Source organism: Saccostrea cucullata, unplaced genomic scaffold (assembly GCF_032062105.1).
Source record: "Saccostrea cucullata isolate Sc308-1 unplaced genomic scaffold, CSIRO_AGI_Scuc_v1 ctg569, whole genome shotgun sequence".
NCBI lineage: Eukaryota > Metazoa > Mollusca > Bivalvia > Ostreida > Ostreidae > Saccostrea > Saccostrea cuccullata.
In genome coordinates, this window is record NW_026924013.1 from 99,862 (window position 1) to 119,308 (window position 19,447).

The following is a 19,447-nucleotide window of genomic DNA, read 5'->3' on the forward strand; positions in this document are numbered from 1 at the left end:
GTTTGGTTCTCAGACTTTGTTTGGCTGACCCAGAGTTTGCTTGGTTCTCAGACTTTGTTTGGTTCTCTGACTTTGTTTGGCTGACCCAGAGTTTGCTTGGTTCTCAGAGTTTGGCTCCCAGACTTTGTTGGTTCTCTGACTTTGTTTGGCTGACCCAGAGTTTGTTTGGTTCTCAGAGTTTGGCTCCCCCAGACTTTGTTTGGCTTTCTTTGTTTGGTTGACTGTAAGAGTTTGTTTCTAGCATGTCTTTGATGTCGCAGTGTTCATCTGTAATTGTGGAGGTTTTAATTGATCTATTTTGCAATCTAATTCCATGAATGCTGTTTTGTTTGCATTGTAAGAGCTCTTTAAGTACATACTTAGCTTTGATTGGTGGTCTTAAATGTTCTAAGACTTAATTGTGTGAGTTGTGCATTTGTCTTGCAAGTGTAAAGTAGATAAAATTTCTGTGTGGTAAAGGATTCAAAACTCATGTACATGATGTATGTCCCTTGAAAAGTTAATCTAAAAATCTAATGTCATCATTGTTCAGTGAAGCCAAGAACATTCTATACTTCAGATTAATATTATATATATCGAAGAAAAGACAGTAAAACCTAGTTGCAATCGACTTAGATATATTGGATTTCTGCTTACATTGGAATTACAGTAAAACATGATTATAGCAAAGTGCCAGTCTGAGACATGAAAAATTTTGGTTTGTAGTAAACGTTATTTGTTATACTGGTATCTGTTCAATTTTCCATACATTTTAAAACTGTGGAGAATGAAAATCACTTCACTACAAGCATGAAATGAGATTTTTACAAGTGTGTTCACTATAACCATGTTTTACTGCACTAGGAAATAACAAATTTGTAATTGAATGTAACAAATTAGAGATCTGTAAATACACCTTCCCCTAAATTTCTCTGCAAATTCCTGTAACATACATTTTACTTTGGTAAACAATGAAAAGAAGAAAAAAAAAAACCCAGAGAGGATGAAGAAAAGTTTGACCTCCTTCCAGAAGACAAACAGCAATATTTACATTGCCATTAGGTACAGCCAGAAACTGAATCCCCCAATCACTTGTGATCAGGGCTGCAACCTTGCAGACATGGTTCTGTGTAGCACTGTGATTGTTTATGTTGTAATGTAGGGCTTCCTGTGGCCATATGTCTACACCTGTACTCTGTATATACACACTGAAGACAGGTACTAAGAAGTACCTGGAGGCCTGCCACTATATAAGCATGGTATGGAGAAAATTTGGATTATTTGGACTGAAGTTTGGAAAGTCTGTAATAAAAGACTTGGGCATTCCAAAAGACTTTTTGGGGGTTTTGTTCCCCACTCTCAGAATTAGAAACTGTAGAATTTTAATTTCTCCTTTTGATGCATAGGTTGTTGCCAACAGAAATCACCAAATATGAGAATAACTTTGTAATGTCTAAATTTTGATTTGTTGATTTAGCCAGGCACACTGTATTATTCTGTGTTTGAAAATTTGCAGATTTGTTGGTTTAAGCTTTACTTTTTTTCTGTTTGCTTGTTTGTCTGTCTGTGTACAACTTCTTGTTGACCATATCTTTTAAACCATATAAGACCAAGACTTTGGCAGTTGTCAGGATATGTTATGAGCATTCATGAAAGTGCTTGCATGATCATTGATGCAAGCTTGTAATTTCACAAATACCCTGGTACATCTTCAATTCTAAAATTGTAGTAAGAACTCTATGGTCAATTTGGCATGAAGTCTCTAACTGTAGACATCATAGATGTATTCCATTTCCAATCAGCAGCAAATTCTTACTGTCTTGTTTGCAGCCACATGCAGTTATTTTCCTGCCAGCTTTTTGATCAGAGAAATTTGGAAAGTGTGACTTGAAGGGCAGAATTAGACAGATGTAAATTTAGAATTCTATTAAAAGCAACAGTTAATGGATTGGATCTGTAGTCTGGTTCCCTTCCATTGTCAGTCCTTTCATTTCAGGAAGCCAATCTGCCTTCAAAGACAGAAACACATATTCACAATTATCATTGTATAAATATGTTTACTGTAAATTGCATTTTGTGATTATATCTTATGAACACTTATTAATAATTTTTGCAAATTTTGAGATTTTGCCTTGATGAAATTTTGCACACCCATTGTCAGAAAGTCAGGCAAGGCTGTTCTCAGATAAATATGGAAATCATCTCTTTCCTGAATGTTTCCATAGTTACCTTAATTTAACAAAGGAATTAAATTATGTTAAAATGATAACTTCCACTAGCTGGCATTTTTTCTCCCAAATTGAATGAAACAAATAAATGAATCTTGTATGACATACATACTGGTCTTTGATATGAATCAATAAATAGTCATTTTGTTTCATCTTAAACTAGCTTTTTCACCAGCTATTTCACTATGTTACATCTGACATTTATATCTTAATTTTCTGTATGTTTTAATTATAATGTATGTTTATATAAAAAAAAATTATCTCTTGCTATTAAGATTAAAATTTTCTATGCAACAAACACACATACATTCCAATCTACTCCAAGGCACAACCAGACTATAAGGCCACACGAATTTCAATGTTCATTGAATTAAGAAATAAGTTAGTCATTTATATAGGCAATTCTTTTGTCCATGAAATCACATATCCTCAAAAACGTCTGTTTTACAAAATACAAGAAAATTGATGCCAACGAATATTGGTGAAACCACGTAGTATATAACCAGTAAACTGAAGGATTTTGGCTTCCTGTGAAATTTGGCTGGAAATGTCACAATAGTATTCTCCCCAATAGAGGATTTTTTTAACTTGAGACACAGGATTTTTTGTTTTTAAGGAAATCTCCAGACACTAGGAATTTTCATTGCTCTGCTGTGGGTATTTTGAGGATGATTGTAAATATAGTGAATATTTGTGGTTTCAGCAGTTATGCAAGAGAGTGGATGCATATCATCCTTTTAATAGATAAGCCAATTCTCATTTGTAAAAATGTCATTTATTTATACTAAGTATTTACATGAGTAAGTGCATTTTCCCTCTTCATTTCTTGAGCATTAGGATTTGAAAATTATTAGTATTAATTGTTAAGAAAGTTAAAGGCCTCACTTAAAAATGTCATACATTGCTTAAACATATTTGGATCAATGTATCATGTTGGTCATATTTCAATATCAAACTTTGATAAATTTCATTTTTACATTTCCGCAAAAATTTTGTTATTTTGTTACATTTTCGCAAAAAAAAAAATTATATAGACATTGTTTTATCTAAAGCACGATGTTTCCACAACTTACCTGTGGTGTATTTATAGTGACAAATACAAAATTGACATTTTGTGCAAAGATTATACAAATTGTTGCCAAGATTAATTGTTTTAAGGATTCAGATAAAAATTTTGTGTCTGAACTGACTTGTGAGATGTTTTTTTTAATTTTACACCCCCCCCAATAATTGTCCATCAAATTCTTACTAGAGGAAAATATTGAAAGGTACAATAAATCATGTTTGTAACTTTTCAACTGAAGCTATTGGCAACTGCCCTTGAATCAAATTAGTGTTCAAAGCCAATTACATTGTTGTTGTTGAAATTTTAAATGAGAAACAAAAATGAAGGCAAGAGCTTTTTGGCTGCAGCTTCAGAACAGACTATAAGAGAAGATGAGGATGCTCCACCGCTTATCCAATGCAGCTAAGAGATAAAGCCACAGTCATTCAGTAGCATCCCATTTCTCTGATGGGGATCGTCTCAAAATCTACCGCTTCCAACCACTGCAGGAAGCTTGCAGCACATATGCCAATCTCCTCTCAAGTGCATCAATTACGGAGGCATGAAGACGATGGACCCCCACAGCAGAGAAGAAGGGGGAACATGTAGATTACCAAATGTAAATCTTGTCTGTTCCAATCTTAATATTTACACTATTGTAGAGAATTGGAAATTCAAAGTCATATAGCTCAGCAGCAAGTTGCAATGGCATAGATAATAAGTTGCCATTTCATTGTGGAATCATGTATATAATTTTAACCCTTTGTGTGCGGGAACCCAATATATTGGGTCTGACGTCATAAACGCTACCGTGCGGGAACCCAATATATTGGGTCTGAGTTTGGAATTAGCACTTCGTAACATAAAACTTTGTATAGAACGTATAAATGAGTTGTGAATTACTAAAAATCTATCAATATGTATTATAAAACTACTATACATTGAAAACTAGGTAATTAAGATGTGAAAATATGCGAATTATTTGTGAAATTGTGATTTGAAGTGAAGGTGTTGGCGTTTGTTATGATGAAAAGTCAGTCCGCTATTTTTGGAAACAGGGAAAAAACGCGCATGTAATAAATATCTACTAACTTGCTCAAATATAAAGGAAAATAAAGAAATAAATCCAAAAAATAGTTAATAATCAATAATTCTAATAAATTTGTGTTAGTAGACTTAAAATTACTTAGAAATTTTCGATATCTTAGCAGAAAAACTCTGGTTAACTTGAGTTGACCTTAACCTTGCGAAGTTCTTCCTGTTAAAACGAAAGTAGGATGCACATGCTACTGAACTTCAGTCTGAAACATATCGAGAGCTTATATGGTCGGCAAAGTTTTATATTTTGGACATACGGTAGTTATTATTTGTTTATTTGGTGTTTTGTAAGTAGACATACATTACACCGTCTAAATAAAAACAATAATGCGCGAGATTGAACCTGGCAAGTCACAGACGTTTTTCTGTGCACGTTGTTTACATACGTAAATCAAGCTTTGCTTTGAAATAAAGGTTAACAAAAAATAATTTGAAGCATCTTGTTAATTAAAAGCATTTGTTTTTTTTTAACAATAAATAAACAAATAAATAAGTAAACATTTTTTTTTAAATCTAAAGACCCATTTCAAAAATGTTGAAAGATTAAAAAAGGTTCCATCTAATAAAAGTAATAAATGTGGAGGACCTTGAACATTGTAGAAAATTTTCCAATGAGTTATTGCATTAATAAGTGAGTGAAAAAGAGATATATAGAGAATATATATCCATCAACATATTTTTGTGATCAAGCAAAATTAATTCATGATACACGTATTCGAAATATACACAATATGAATTTTATAACTGACAATCATGGAGTCAATTAAGTGGCCCTAATTACACCTGAAATTTCTGGTTTAAAGCTGCTTGATGTTCCATCTATTTGGGAAAACTTTCAAATATTTTTTTATAACAGTATATGATAAATTGTAAAATTTTTAGCACAATTAAAAATAAACTTGATTTTTTCTATATAGTGTCTTCAAATGTAAGCTAGTTATCAGAAAAGATGCATTGATGCATTTGATCATGTGCATATACATGAAAATGGTAAAAAGTGATGAAAAAATTTTGAAGTGCTGATTTTCCCTGAAATGACTGTCATTTATGTAAACTGTGGTATTTGTTTTATTTCAGTAAGTGATAAAATACCATTTTTATTTCCTTGATGAGGATTATAATATAGACTCTCAATAATTTCAAAACCAAAATATGATCTGGGATCTTTGGTATCTTAGAGTTAGATTTCTTCAAGGCATTTACATACTCTAGTTTGCATGGGACCTAATTAGTAAGTGAAAATTGCACATTTCCTCCACTTTTTATTTTTATTTTATTAAAAACCAAAAGACTGCCCCAACCTATACATGCACACACAAAATTATAAAATTCACTGGTTAAATAAATGGTAACTCTACAGTTTAAAATTAAGATGAATTGTCATTTTTGTAGGCATAAGAAGGAGATCAGAGTCTTTAGAATGAGTAATTTGTAAATCGTATGGACTTGCATGTAAATCTGTTCAATAAATTACAATACAGACTGGGTAATACAGCAAAACTTGTTTAGTACGAACACGAATGTTGCGAATTTACAGATATAGCAAAGTCAATTTGGATACCCAGCTAAATAAATTTAATTGATTTCTTATACAGTTATAACGAATTACAGATATTGTGAAGTAATTTCATAGGTCCCAGTGACTTCGTTATAACTGAGTTTTACTGTAGGAATTGTACTTCTCAAACTCAAAAGTACACACTGTACAAGTTTTCACCTACTAATATGTAATATGTCCTCTAGTTTACAAATTCATAAGGCCCAAGAAGCTTCTACATTCCATCCCTTCTAGATATGTAACAGTAAATGAATACAGAAAAAAGGCTATGATTTGCTGTGTGATTTTGGGTATCAAGCTATTTGAAAGGAAATAAGTTTAATTACTTCTGTATACAGTTTAAATTATTCAGTCTTGTTGATACCGTGGCTTTTATCAAAACTTCTTCTTTTTCAAGAAGCAAGGTCACAAATTTTAACAGTGTACGACATTTTATTGTTGTGTTGTAGTAGTTGTGCATTATATAGGTCTGAATTGATTGATATAACGCGCTGTTTGAGTAGGCTTTTTGTCACCGGTATCATTTCGGGATCAAAATATTTTGGTCAGAGTTTGTTTGGCCATGTGCTTTATCTTGGCGTTATCTGTATAAAGAATTAGTTTTGTATTTACCGTATTGGTAGATATGGATGTTCAAACATTACCTTTTGACTGGTGTAAGGAAAGTTTACTACCTTGTGAATGATCGCTTTATCGCGAAAAGATCGTGTGGAGTAAAAAATGTAGGTGGACTTAATTCAAGGCATTTACTAAGAGCAAATATCTAATAGTATTTTTTATGTCCATTCACAAGTATCTGTTTGACAGCCGGCTGTTGTTTGACCGATTTACTGGCTCCTTGGTTTAAGCCAATTTTATCAGCTAATTTTCACCTCATTTCACAAACATTTATTGTGTATTACACCTGTACTTTGAAGAATTCTTGTGCTATGGAACTAACACTCCATTTCAGCATTTAAAAAAGGCCATGAAAATTGTCATTTTAGAGAAATAAAAAAAAAATGCTATTTAGGTAGACCTTCACACAACGATTAGGCAATGTGTATCCTGATTAAGTATAGAAAGCCATTGACCTTCACCCTTTGTGGCCATATTCTTTATGACATCCCCCCCAGAAACTGCTAACAGGCAATACACAGCTCTGACACTCCTCTATGAATGCTAATTGATGCACAAACAGCTGCATCCAACAAGATGGTAGCATGTTGTGATCAAGGATTCAGCATGGCAGACAAGTCTTGGGGGTTATTAAATTTGGCAGGTACATCATTTTGACTGCATTTATAGAATTGACCTTTTCTATCTGGGGGTGTCCAGATATGTGAATTATGCAGTGATGTGGTTCCTAGAAAGATAATTTTCTAGGTGATGTATTGTTTGCAAAGACTATTGCCCTCTGATATTTTGTTTATCTTGAACTGTTCATCAGATACAAGTTTGTTTTATTTTGCAAAATTTTTATGTTTATTAGGGCTGGAAAGTACTAAATCTTTGGTGAACAAGTATCTCATTTCAACCTTGGTTAAAATTTATAGTGTGGATTTTGTTTGTTTGAAAATAAAAAAAAACAGTACATTTGATAACATTCCTAATATGTATGTTTGCAGATTTCTTAAGAAGGAGTTACTTTTGCAGTTGATGCATAATACAGTTGTTGAATAATAGGCATTATACCCTTGTATGAGCCTGATAATTCAGTTAATAACATGTCTATGTAACCATTAAAAAGCTATATCAGGAAATTCTTGTGTATTGTTGACGTGAAACTCAAAACGTCTGTGTTTAAGAGTTAAAAAGCTTCTGTTCAGGATTAACAATAAAGAGAAGGGGGGATAGAAAACACTTATCTTTTATCATCTAGTAATCTGTTGAGATGACAGGGCGATCAAATGTTTATTTTTGTTAAAATATAACATCAAACAGAATTTTTCTATTGCATAGTCGAACAGTATTTCGAATACATTATAGAAAGTAATATTCCCTCTACGCTGGAATGTTTGTTTAGGAAATGAGTATGTGTACTTACACTTATCAAATGATAAATCCTCTATGTTTGTATGAATTGATTTCTAGATCAACACCAATTAAAAATCAAAATGAGCTAAAAATATATGCTCAAGATTGGTTACATGAGATTTAAAAGCAAGCTGATTAGAAACAAGATTTGTATATATTTTTCATTTAGCATTGAAACTGTCTTTGAAAATTAAATTGTATTTGAATATTTTTCATGAAAATTTAGTTCATAAGTTTCCAAGCATCTGTCTTTAAAAAAAAAAACAAGTGTAAAGCTCTAGAAAACAGAATATTTTCTTTTTAAAACAAAGTATGCAGTAAAGTGCAATATCTTACATGATCTGATTTTCTCTTTGGGTTGTTTACTAACATAGTCTAAACATGTTTGCATAAAAGTACGTATTCTCATTTTCAGTACAAGTAAATGTGTGATAAATAGAAAGAAGTTGGTTATGTAATCATTTATCTGAACGAATTTTTTTACCATGGTTGATTACTTCATGTGGTCAACAATATTTTTGTATAACCAGGTTCTACTGTATAATTTCAATAACTTTCATTTTGTTATCATTGTAAACTTGTTTTGTAGGACAAGCGGTACCACATCGTGGAGGAGCTGTGTAAAAATGAACAGGAATATGTAGATGCCCTCACTGTCCTCAAAGATGTGAGTACTACAGTGTACTAACCATTTCAAAGCTGATGTCAGTACTAGTAGCCATTTTACTATACAGTGAACCCTGGTCTTTAATTGCACTTGAACACTAATTTTGTTGAAGAGAGATTGCACAGTGTACAGAACATAGAAAATAGTAGATGGAGAATGGAAAAAGCTTATTCAGAGAATCTTTCCCCCTCTTTAGGAAAAAAGAAGAGTATGTGCAGATCTAGGGGAGGGGCAGGGTAGTAGGTGGGAAGGAAGGCTTAAGACACTTTAAGAAGGGCAGCTGGGGCTGTAGAGAGTACTACTATAAAGTTTTATTGCAAAAGCTAAAAGCATCACAAGAAAGAGAAAAAATTCAACTTATTTTTTTCAAATGAAGGGCAAAGATTTCAAATCAAAAGGGAGATAATAAGGATGAAAAAATAGAAGATAATGAAATGTGGTCGATCTAAAAAAAAATCTGCAATAAATATACTTGGAATAGGGCATATAAATAGACCACTGGAAATTCCAGAGGTAGGATTAGGTGCCTAGGAGAAGGAAACACCCCTTGTCAACCAGACACACATCACACTTATTGAAGAGTGGGGTTATTAAAAAATTCCTTCAGAAAGACCAGTTGACAATTAAAACTAATGTGATAATCAAAGTCAAACCAAAACTCTAGCAAAAAACATTTTTTATTTTGATAAACTAACCCCCCCTCCCCCCCCCCCCCCCAAAAAAAAATGCTAAATTAAAGACAATATGTAGAATTAATCAACAATAATGTAAAGAACAACAAGGAGTGCATATTTTAATTGCCCTTATATCAGACATAACATAATTATGTAATTAGTTTGTATAATTTTTAATTACATTTGACATTAGTTTGTACTTTAAGACAGAGGTGATAATTAACAGTGTAGACTAGAGATTGTTTTTATACAAATATTTCTAATAAATTTTGTGTGGGCAATAACTGAATGATGAGAGAAGGAATCACACCTGTGAGTCGTTGTGGAAGTCTGTTGCTATCTGATAAGGGAATATTGAGTTCCAATCTGCCATACTGCACCCAGATTTGTTGACCTGTAAATCATTATATCTGGGGGGTTACAAGAGGTTATATGTTGTCAGAGTGGGTAAACAATGAAAAAAAGTTATGTCAACCCATAAAAGCCTTTTCAAGTCGATGCAATGGGGGTACTTGTGGGTATTAATTATAAGTGTTTACCTGTAAAACAGTGTTTTCCATGCTCTTCTTATTAAATGCATTTTTATAAAAGATTAAAGAAATCCCAAAATGTCAAGGCCTCAGACATGGAGGTCAAGTAGTTTCGGATTAGTCAAGGTCTCTCTATGTAGGTCAACTATTAGTACATGTACTTGAATGCAAAAAGCACTGCTATCATTTGAGTGAGTGCTAATGCCAAACATGTAAGATGAAATTGAAGGATAATTTTAACATGTATGTATTATCAGGTACATTTAACCAAAACTGAAGGCAAATTGTACCTTCAAACTAAATGTAACCCTTATTTTTGGTTGTAGAAATACATGCTTCCACTGAAAACTTCCTGCAGCAGTGTGGACGAAAACCTTGTGGACAACATCTTCTACATGATTCCAGAAATCCTCATGCACCACACCGTGTACAGAAACGCTCTGGACCGGGTCTGGACCAACTGGGACTCCGAAACCAGCACCATGGGCAACGTTATATCTGCCACAGTAAGTCAGTTTCTGATCTATGGGCAAAGTTATATCTGCCACAGTGAGTCAGTTTCTGAACTATGGTCAATGTTATATCTGCCACAATAAATCAGTTTCTGAATTATGGGCAATGTTATATCTGCCAAAGTAAGATTCTGAACTATGGGCAATGTTATGTGCGACACAATGAGTCAGTTTCTGATATATTGGCAAAGTGAATATCTGCCACAGAATGTCAGTTTCTTATCTGTGGGCAATGTATTATCTGCCAAAGTAAGTAAAATTTCTGAAGTATGGGCAAAGTAATTTCTGCCATAGTAAGTCAGTTTCTGAACTGTTGGCAAAGTAATGTCTGCTACAGCCAGTTTCTGGACTATGAGTAGTGTAATATTTGCCCTAGTTTCTAAACAACGGTATGGGCAGTGAAATATCTACCACAATCAGTTTCAAAAAATTTCAAATCAGGCTTTCAATTTTATGTTTGTAGCAAGTATTGTTTTTTTTATCCATTGTACATATGGATATGATATTCATCATTTACAACTTTCTTTAACTACAAACTAACAGATTTGATTTGATTTTTCAGTTTTCCAAGCAAACAGTGATTGACTGCTATCTTTCATTTGTGGAGAATTATAAAACATCGGGAAAAGTCATTGAAAATGCCTTGACAACCAAATCCTCTGTTCAAAAATTTATTGAGGTATGAAATCTAAAATGATGTTTGAAGTAGAATTTTATATTTATACTCACATGTATATATGTGTAATACATGAATGTATTATAGTTTTACAAGTTTTGTGTTGTTAGAGCTTAACAAGTTCAAGGTCATTGATACTAATAAATAAGGATTTATTTTTGTAATCATGCACTAGTACATTGTTTATGTTTGTGAAGAAACTGAAAGAATTTTAATGGTCATGTGGAGAGCATATATTTAATGTCACCAAGTTTTGAAGTGTTTGAAATGCCTAAAATTTCAAATAAGTTTAAGATCCGAATGTTTGTTGATCTTCTTGAAGGAATGTTAAAATTTTTATGTAAGAACATTTTCCCATCATTTCTTTGGCTTCCCCCTCTGTAGCCATAAAACCTGTATCAGCTTTATGTGTGTGAGAGGTCAAGGTCAGGTAGATAAGAAGTGTGAAATATTCATTATGAAGATATGGCATATCCTGGAAGCTTATTGGAAGCAACAGCAACAATCAGTGGGCAATACAGATAGATAGGTTTTACATCAAATTCTGTCAACTGATTAGAGAAATTTTACATAATGTCTGGAGTAAAACTGGAGTCCGATAAGACCCCAGAATAAAGATTTGTTTCTTCCAAAGTGAAATGTACTCATACATGTTTTACCATTATTTTTTTTTATATATAAAACATTCAGTTTAAGATATAATGTTTATTGCATGTAGCTGAGGGTAATGTTGAAAATATTCACCCCCCTTGAAAACCATTGACAACCTCGACTTTTCCTCGGTTGACAATGGGTTTCTTGGGGGAATATTATCAATTTTACTGTCAGTTATGTCTGGTATTTATAAAATGAGCAATGTTATTTTGTATATTTAGAATTGGCATTGACAAAATGGTAGTCTCTTGGTCACAAAACAATGATTTTTTAAAAATTTTTGATCAAGTTAGGAATATAAGTATGCTGTACATGTACCACAAAATGCTGAAATTCTTCTTTGATGGGAAAAAAGAAGTTTGATCTGACATTAGACCTGTAGAGTTGTATGAAAACAAACATTTGTCTTACAGTTTTTTAATTGCATCATCAATTTGGAGGAAAAAAATGAATTTCAATTATTTTTATTTTCTGCAGCAATGTCACAAAGAAAGTGGGAACAAATTGTCAATGAAGGACCTAATTGTTAGACCTATACAAAGAATTCCTAGATATGAACTACTTTTACAAGTAAGTACCAAGTTATTTTTAAGACCTTTACAAAGAATTCTTAGGTTGGAACTACTTTTTACAGTAAGCAGACCTCATTGTTTGACCCATACAAAGAATTCCTGCTTATGAACTATTTTCATTTAAGCATGGGCTATATAATTGTTAGACTCATACAAAGAATTCCTAAAGATAGGAACTTCTTGAACAAGTATGCACACCTAATTGTTAGACATGTACAAAGAATTCCTAGATATGAACTACTTTTACATGCAAGTTTTCCAGACCTCGTATGTTGATTAACTGAAGTGAGATACAAGTATCTAAAGACATATCTTTTTTAGATATGAAAAATATATTTATAGCACTGTAAGTTTGCTTTTGTATATTCGTACTATCTTCAAAATAAATTCTTATTCCAGTTTATTGCTGGAATTCTGTCATTTTTCACCTTTATGCAGCATCAAATTGTATAATCTCTTTTGGATATCGCACTCACAAAATTCCTCTTTCCTTCCGTACTGAAAGTTATGCTGCTCAAAAGGTCAAGGCCATCTTATCACTGAAAACCAATTTCTTTTTTTTTTCTTTCTGATGAGGAAGCTGGCATGTGTATTTTTATCAGTGAGAAAACAAGAACCATCTTAAAACATTTATAAAGTTGTGATTCCTGTGTCATACCCTGGTGTATGACCCACTTTTATTTGATTTTCTTTTTTATAAACTTTTAAAATTTTTATTTAATGATGATGAGTCTTTGCAATGTTTTGGTTATTTATCAGTTAAGACAGGAACTGCAGTCTGGTACAGATGTGATTCATGCATTAAGATGAAAAAAAAAAAGATAAAAAATTTCACATATCATAATCGATTAATTTTATAGTGCTAATAGCTTACAGTAGATAAGTCAAAAAGTGAAGATTTCAGAAACTTGTGGTTAAATTCTTTTATTTCTAGTTACATGATTTTTTTTTCAAGCTGAATAGGATTTTCAAAATGTTAATAATGATTTTTGTATGTTTTGTAAATCTTTAAAAGCTGTTCAAATTATAGTTTGCCAGATACTTTTTAGGGTTGTCAGTTTTGTTTAAATATTCTGGAATTAGTGTCTATGTTTTTCATATTTTTATAAAAGTCAGACACAGTAAAGGCTGAAATATTTGCAGAAATGTTGAAGGCATTTTAATCAACTCGATACCTGAATAGTGTTCAGGTGAGCTTTAAAGTCCATGGACTACTTCCATTATATTGGATCATTTTTTTTTTGTACAAAGCTTCCCCCCTTTGTAATATACCCAAGAGATACAATGTAGAGAGATATTATTCTGTTAGTTGTTTTTATTTTCCTTTATCACTCTAAACATCTGACTTCTAGCACAAGATGGAGAATCGTTTATAAAACAGAAAAATATTAGCTAGGCCCCCACTGATGCTACAACTTCATGTTTTTTTCTTCTTCATGGCTAAGTAGGAGCAAGATTCTGTTTAGATTTTCCACGATAAGACCCCTAAAAAAAGTCTCGGCTATACAATTTGTTGAAGCTGATGATGATACATAGGGTGTGTATATTTAGTTCTCGTTCATAATTTGTGTTGAAATATTAATTACTGCTTGTACTTCTGCATGTGATGGATGAATGTCTTGAAGAATTGGATCGGAAAACTGTGCCACCGATTTTTTTTTAAAGAAGAGCGAAGGCCTACGATGAGCATCGGGCATTTTTGCAAGACTTTCTTTAAAAATGAAAGATAAGGAATTTCGAAATTTATATTCTTTTTACTGATCAGGAATGAGTATATACAGGAAAAACGAATTATTGATAAGATGTATGTTCATTTTATGTTTGTTGACTTAGATTTTATTACTACCTGCATTGCATATCCATTACTGGGGCTTTGATTTATCAAAAGAGTTTTCAAGATGAAATTAATATATTTTGATAAAGTCTGCCAACAGCATTTTTGGATGATATTCGTACGATCATTCTTTTCTGTCTTGCCAAAGAGCAATTCTGACTGATTTGTTGTTTTTACTGAGAAGGTCGTTCAACGGGAATTTTTTTGGTGGTCAAAGAATGTTTAACTATTAGGAAAACAGATTTCTAGCTACCATAATGTTTCTGCATTGTCAAGCATTCTAATATGAGTAAAAATTAGATTTTTTAAAAATGTCTTTGAAAAATTAAAGTAGCCAAATTATTTCTGAAGAGCATATTTTAAGATACATGTGTATAATGTACGTTTATAAAAGAACTCATATTTAGGATTTTGGGAAATGGTCATGCATTTTCATGCAATGTCTTTCAAAATTTGAATCATTGCAGTTTAAGCTTGTATGAAAAACACTGGATTTTCAGTTTTTCTTGACTCGTTTGTTAAATTTTAACATGTGATTTTAAATTTTTTAACTGATTATGAAACATACATCAACTACTGAGGGATGATGCTATACTTATGGGGGTAATCGATCAGTAAAAAAGTATTCACTTTTTGCCCATTAGCATTAGTACTGCAGAGAAAACTCATTAAATGGGGACTAAAAATGTTATCCTTCATTGCAGAGATTAATCGAACACACCCCTCCCGGACACCCAGACTTTCCTCTGTTGAAGGAAGCAGAGAAAGTGATGCATGACTTTGCCATCAAACTGGGTACGGTCAACGAAAGTCAACACGAGGAGGATCAACAAGCCACACTGAAGAGGCTGGAACTCTTACTGATTACTGATGTAAGTAATATTCAGTCATTGTTACTGATAAATATAAGTAATAAGGGATCATTTATGATAAGTTTTATATTTTGGGAAGTTTTACTGATAAATGTGCAATTTTTTAAATAAAATTTTTGCTATGCCATATATTAGTTTTATCAACCAGATATATTTCCATAGACTGTCAGTTACAAACATATCAAACTGAAGGATTAAATAAATTTTTTTTTTGCTTTTATAGCTGGCTGTGCCAGATAGACAGTACATAAGGCATGACATGGTTCAAATAATGGATACACATTAGGTAATTGGTAATAATGATTCTTCTTACTTAAAAACTCTTTCTTTTGCAATTCTGTGGCTGTGTAATTCTTGATACATAAGGCATGACATGGTTCACATAATGGTAAGTAGATTGCATTGAAGTTGTTCCCAATAAAAAGTTAAAGAATTTTGTTTTTTATCTAAGTTGTTTTCATTTATTTAAATCTTAAGTGAAGAATTCAGAAATAAAGTAATTTTAAAATAATTAGTCCAAAGATTTAATTTGACTAAATGTATGTTTTGATTTGAATTAGATTTTGAAAGGATTAAATTTGGAATAAAAAAAATCAGTAAAAAGGAATCTAGAAAATAAATATCTTGTATATGAGAAAAGGCGCAATTAGAAATTTAAAGAAAAATGTTTTCTTAAAATTTGAAGTATTTATGATAATTTTCTGATTTCCATTCCACAGGAAAGTTGAAACAGAGTATAGCGTAAAATGTACACACAAAGTCTATAAATAGATTTAAAGGTCTAAATGGCTCTTTAATACCATTAAGGGTACCTGTTAAAGGTTCTTTTATCTCCATGTTGTGACAATTGTAACCCCAATTTTTTTTTCTTACAGAGTAAAAAAGACCAGTGGTGTATATGGACTTTCTCTGATCTCATTATTATAAGTAGTCTCAAGAGGCGGAGTGGGCCTGTCACACGCAAATCCATTATCTTGTAAGTACTCAAGTGGCTCCCTGGAAAGTGGCACCCTACCCCAGAAACAATGGCCCACCTTATCGTGGCATCATTGCCGGGCTCCTCAAGAGTGATCTATGTTGTAATTTTTAAAAGCTGTCTTTTGAAATCTGGCAATCTGTAGATTATTGGCTTAATCTTTGATGATGTAACAGTCAGAAGGCTATTAAAGTATTATTGCACTCCTGTAATATAAATCAAAACCAATACACATTAATGGGCTTGTGTTATGAGTCTTAGAAATTCTAGACTAGAAAACTAGAAAATGCATTTTAATAGAGAGATGTTTGTTTAATAAGATTTAAAATAAAATTGAAATTTTTTTTTTTTATCTTAGAAAATCCACTACTGGCCAAGACTTTACAGAGAATATTAAACATAAAGTATGGCTGAAAGTCGGCCTGGATGCTGTAGAAATTGTTAAAAGTAAGTACATGAATAGGAATGAAATATTTCACTGAATTACAAATTAAATTACAAATGCTTATGCTCATTTACTGTTGTCTTCATATAATTTTGTTCAGCTTTGTAAGTTGAAACATATGTTAAAAAGTGTGTTACAAATTCAAGTCAAAGGAAAATTAAAAGTAGAAAACAAAAATTCTGACCCATGTTTTTATTTTAGGTCCCACAAACCTGTCCCGGAGGAACCTAGTGGACCCAGAGCAGCTGGAGGAGGACATTGGTTTTCTGAATGAAATCAGTGATCTCACTAATCGCCTTAATTGCCCTCATTCTGTAAGATATTTTAATATTTGTCCTTGACCCATAAGCACTTTGTCCTTGACCCTTTTTAGCTTATTTTGACCTCAATCTTAAAAATTCAGAAATTATATGAGTGACTTGTTTCATTAGCTGTAGCATATTGGTTTAAAAGAAAATGTATCAGTTTGTTATTATGTTTTTCACAAAACAATTCTTAAGAAATATTTTGACATTAGAGGTGAATTTAATGTAATTTGTCTAAATTGCAGAGTCTTGAAGAAATTGTCAAAGATATGTTATCAACATTAAATAAGCAACTATCAGAAGCCATGTTGCGCAATCCAACTGCCGAGTCTAATAAAGTGGATATTCTAGTCACAACACAGTAAGTACATAAATGATATGGAGGCAATATCAGAATAATATGAATAACAAAGCAATTTTCTACAGGTGCATGTATGCATAGGGTGCAACACTTTTATCATTAAGTGTTTATTGATAGAAAATAATGCACTGGGTACATTGACATCTGTCCTGATGACTGTATATACAGCCAAAATATTGAAAACTTGTAGGCTATCCATTTTGGCCTTTAAAACAGATATGTATTGAACTTGAAGTGATTACATGTTAAATGGCCAATTTGTACATAATTTTTATATTAAAATATGTGAATATTTTCACACACACACTAGTGTTGCTTTTATGATGTTCATAGTTTATGATTTTTTTATGTCTGAGGCAAACACACAAATATATATATATAGAGAGATATACATGTACTTTATACTTTTGAATCAGAAACTTATATAACCATAAAATGTCTTCATTTTTGGATTAAGTTGGATCAGTGAACAATTATTTGTCACATATTTAAAGGATTTCACATCTGAACATAAAGGAGATGGTTTGATGAAAAAAATCTTGTGTTCTCTCCTCCAGGATATAATTTCTCAATAACATTCTCCAATGGTCTTGAAATTCTGGGACAAAAAGTCAATTAAGGCAAATCAATCCTACTTCTTTCTCTGGTTTGATTAATAAGCAAACTGAAAATTGTTTCTTTTTTTTACAGAGAAGCTATTTACCCATTAGAAATAATGTTCAGTTCTGGAGAAAAGAGGATAGCATGGGAGGTTGCTGTCAGTGAAGCTAAACAGAAACTAGGTTAGTAGGTCAGCAGTCGGTGGAATCCCCATATAGCCTTTTTATTGCTACAGTTTAATTAATGTCATGTATAATACTGTTGATGTTTACAAACATTCCAAATATAACCTGACATTGAAAGTCGTATAAATGATTTAAAAGTGCACTTGTACTTTTATTTTTGGTCCTATTAATGGTTTTATTTCAAGTTCTCTCAGTTTTGTCTTTTGTCTTACAGCTCAGATGTTTGATAAGAGAGCTCCAGAATTTTTGACACCATTACCCATCACAAAGACCAGAGCAGGAATGCAGGTAAAATTAAATACTCAGAAGTTAGAAATGTGTTAGTTTTTCCTGTATAAAAATTGCTTAATTTCTCAAGTTTTCTTGAGCTTCTCTTGATAAATTGGTGACACATCATAAGACCTTGACCTCACATGACAATTTGTTGACATCTTATGTTTGACCTTGACCTACTTTTACTTCACAGTTTTCCTGTGCTGCTCCTATTGATGGGGTGAACAACTCAGGTTACCGCGAGGTGTGGGTATGTAACAGTGATGGATATGTAGGGCATATGTGTCTCCTGAGCTTACAGCCAGAGCCAATCGTCACGCTCAACACTCCCGTCCCCGGCTGTAATGCCAGAATTCTCTGTATATGTGCCGTCCCGGCGTACAGCGGAAGCTTTCGCAGGTAAAGGTTGAAGAATTTTGTTGGTCTTTGTGTAGAGATGTTGAATGGTAGTTATGCAAATTAGGGTTCTGTTCTATTGAACTATGTTGATAGTAGAAGTTGTATATAGAAAATTGGGTTTAAGCTTCTTTTTTTTTCAGTCACAAAATTAAGCTTCAGTGGTAACTTTTCATTCATTGATGGTCATCCATCATAATTAAATGGGTGAAACAAAAGAAAAATTTTTAATTCATTTTTTTCTGCTTCACCACCAGGAAGAGCAGTGGTAAGAAGCACCAGCACCCTGTGATCGCCCAGCATCCTGTGATACCGAGCGTGTCGGAGGACAGTCCTCAGATCAGTATAGACGATGCTGAGGAGGGCACGGAGGACGGGACAGAGGAGGAGGAAGAGGAGAAGTCCGCCGAGGAGAAGTCCAGTTCTGAGTCCGAGTCCAGCGACGAGGAGACAGAGACGCCCTTCCCCAGTATGAACGAAAACAATGAGGACCCTATGTCTGTTGATGGTAAGACATGTATTTCTGGTCAAACCAAGGTTAAATTTTTCTGAAAATTGCTTGTTTGGTTTATCCTCCATGTACATGTATCTGCAATTTCCTAAATTTAAAAGTTCATTGAACATTGAAATTAAAGGGGGGATTTAAAGTAATGTGTAGATAAACCCTTTCAATCTGCTTATCTGTTTAATTTATTGTTCTTTTATTCTCAAATAAAAGTAAGATTACAAATATTCCAATTTGTACTTCTAGATGAGGAAGGGAAAATCCCACCTCCTGCAGACCTCCCTGCTCCTACTCCTGAACCAGTTACTCCTAATCCAGATCCAGTTAGCAGTAATCCTGATCCTATAATAGCAGGTAGCTGGATTCAGGACTCACTTAAAAGCACCATGTGGTTGGGAACTGAGGATGGATGGTATGTGACATTTATTATTCCAAGATTTTACAGCTAAGGCTCTACAATATAGGTCTTTTCAATGGTATTTTAAC

The 19,447-nt window shown here is 32.8% G+C and overlaps 1 protein-coding gene across 1 annotated transcript in view; it reads left to right on the plus strand.

Moving 5' to 3' along the window:
- LOC134265474 (rho guanine nucleotide exchange factor 17-like) overlaps positions 1 to 19,447 on the plus strand; it is a 36,552-nt gene that overhangs the window by 13,604 nt on the left and 3,501 nt on the right. The window contains exons 3-17 of the mRNA XM_062747679.1: positions 8,514 to 8,591; positions 10,122 to 10,301; positions 10,870 to 10,986; positions 12,115 to 12,207; positions 14,748 to 14,915; positions 15,139 to 15,188; positions 15,790 to 15,891; positions 16,250 to 16,338; positions 16,538 to 16,650; positions 16,887 to 17,002; positions 17,693 to 17,784; positions 18,002 to 18,075; positions 18,254 to 18,459; positions 18,714 to 18,964; positions 19,208 to 19,373. Of these exons, the coding sequence (XP_062603663.1) occupies positions 8,514 to 8,591; positions 10,122 to 10,301; positions 10,870 to 10,986; positions 12,115 to 12,207; positions 14,748 to 14,915; positions 15,139 to 15,188; positions 15,790 to 15,891; positions 16,250 to 16,338; positions 16,538 to 16,650; positions 16,887 to 17,002; positions 17,693 to 17,784; positions 18,002 to 18,075; positions 18,254 to 18,459; positions 18,714 to 18,964; positions 19,208 to 19,373 (1,895 nt within the window). The remainder of the gene's footprint in view (positions 1 to 8,513; positions 8,592 to 10,121; positions 10,302 to 10,869; positions 10,987 to 12,114; positions 12,208 to 14,747; positions 14,916 to 15,138; positions 15,189 to 15,789; positions 15,892 to 16,249; positions 16,339 to 16,537; positions 16,651 to 16,886; positions 17,003 to 17,692; positions 17,785 to 18,001; positions 18,076 to 18,253; positions 18,460 to 18,713; positions 18,965 to 19,207; positions 19,374 to 19,447) is intronic.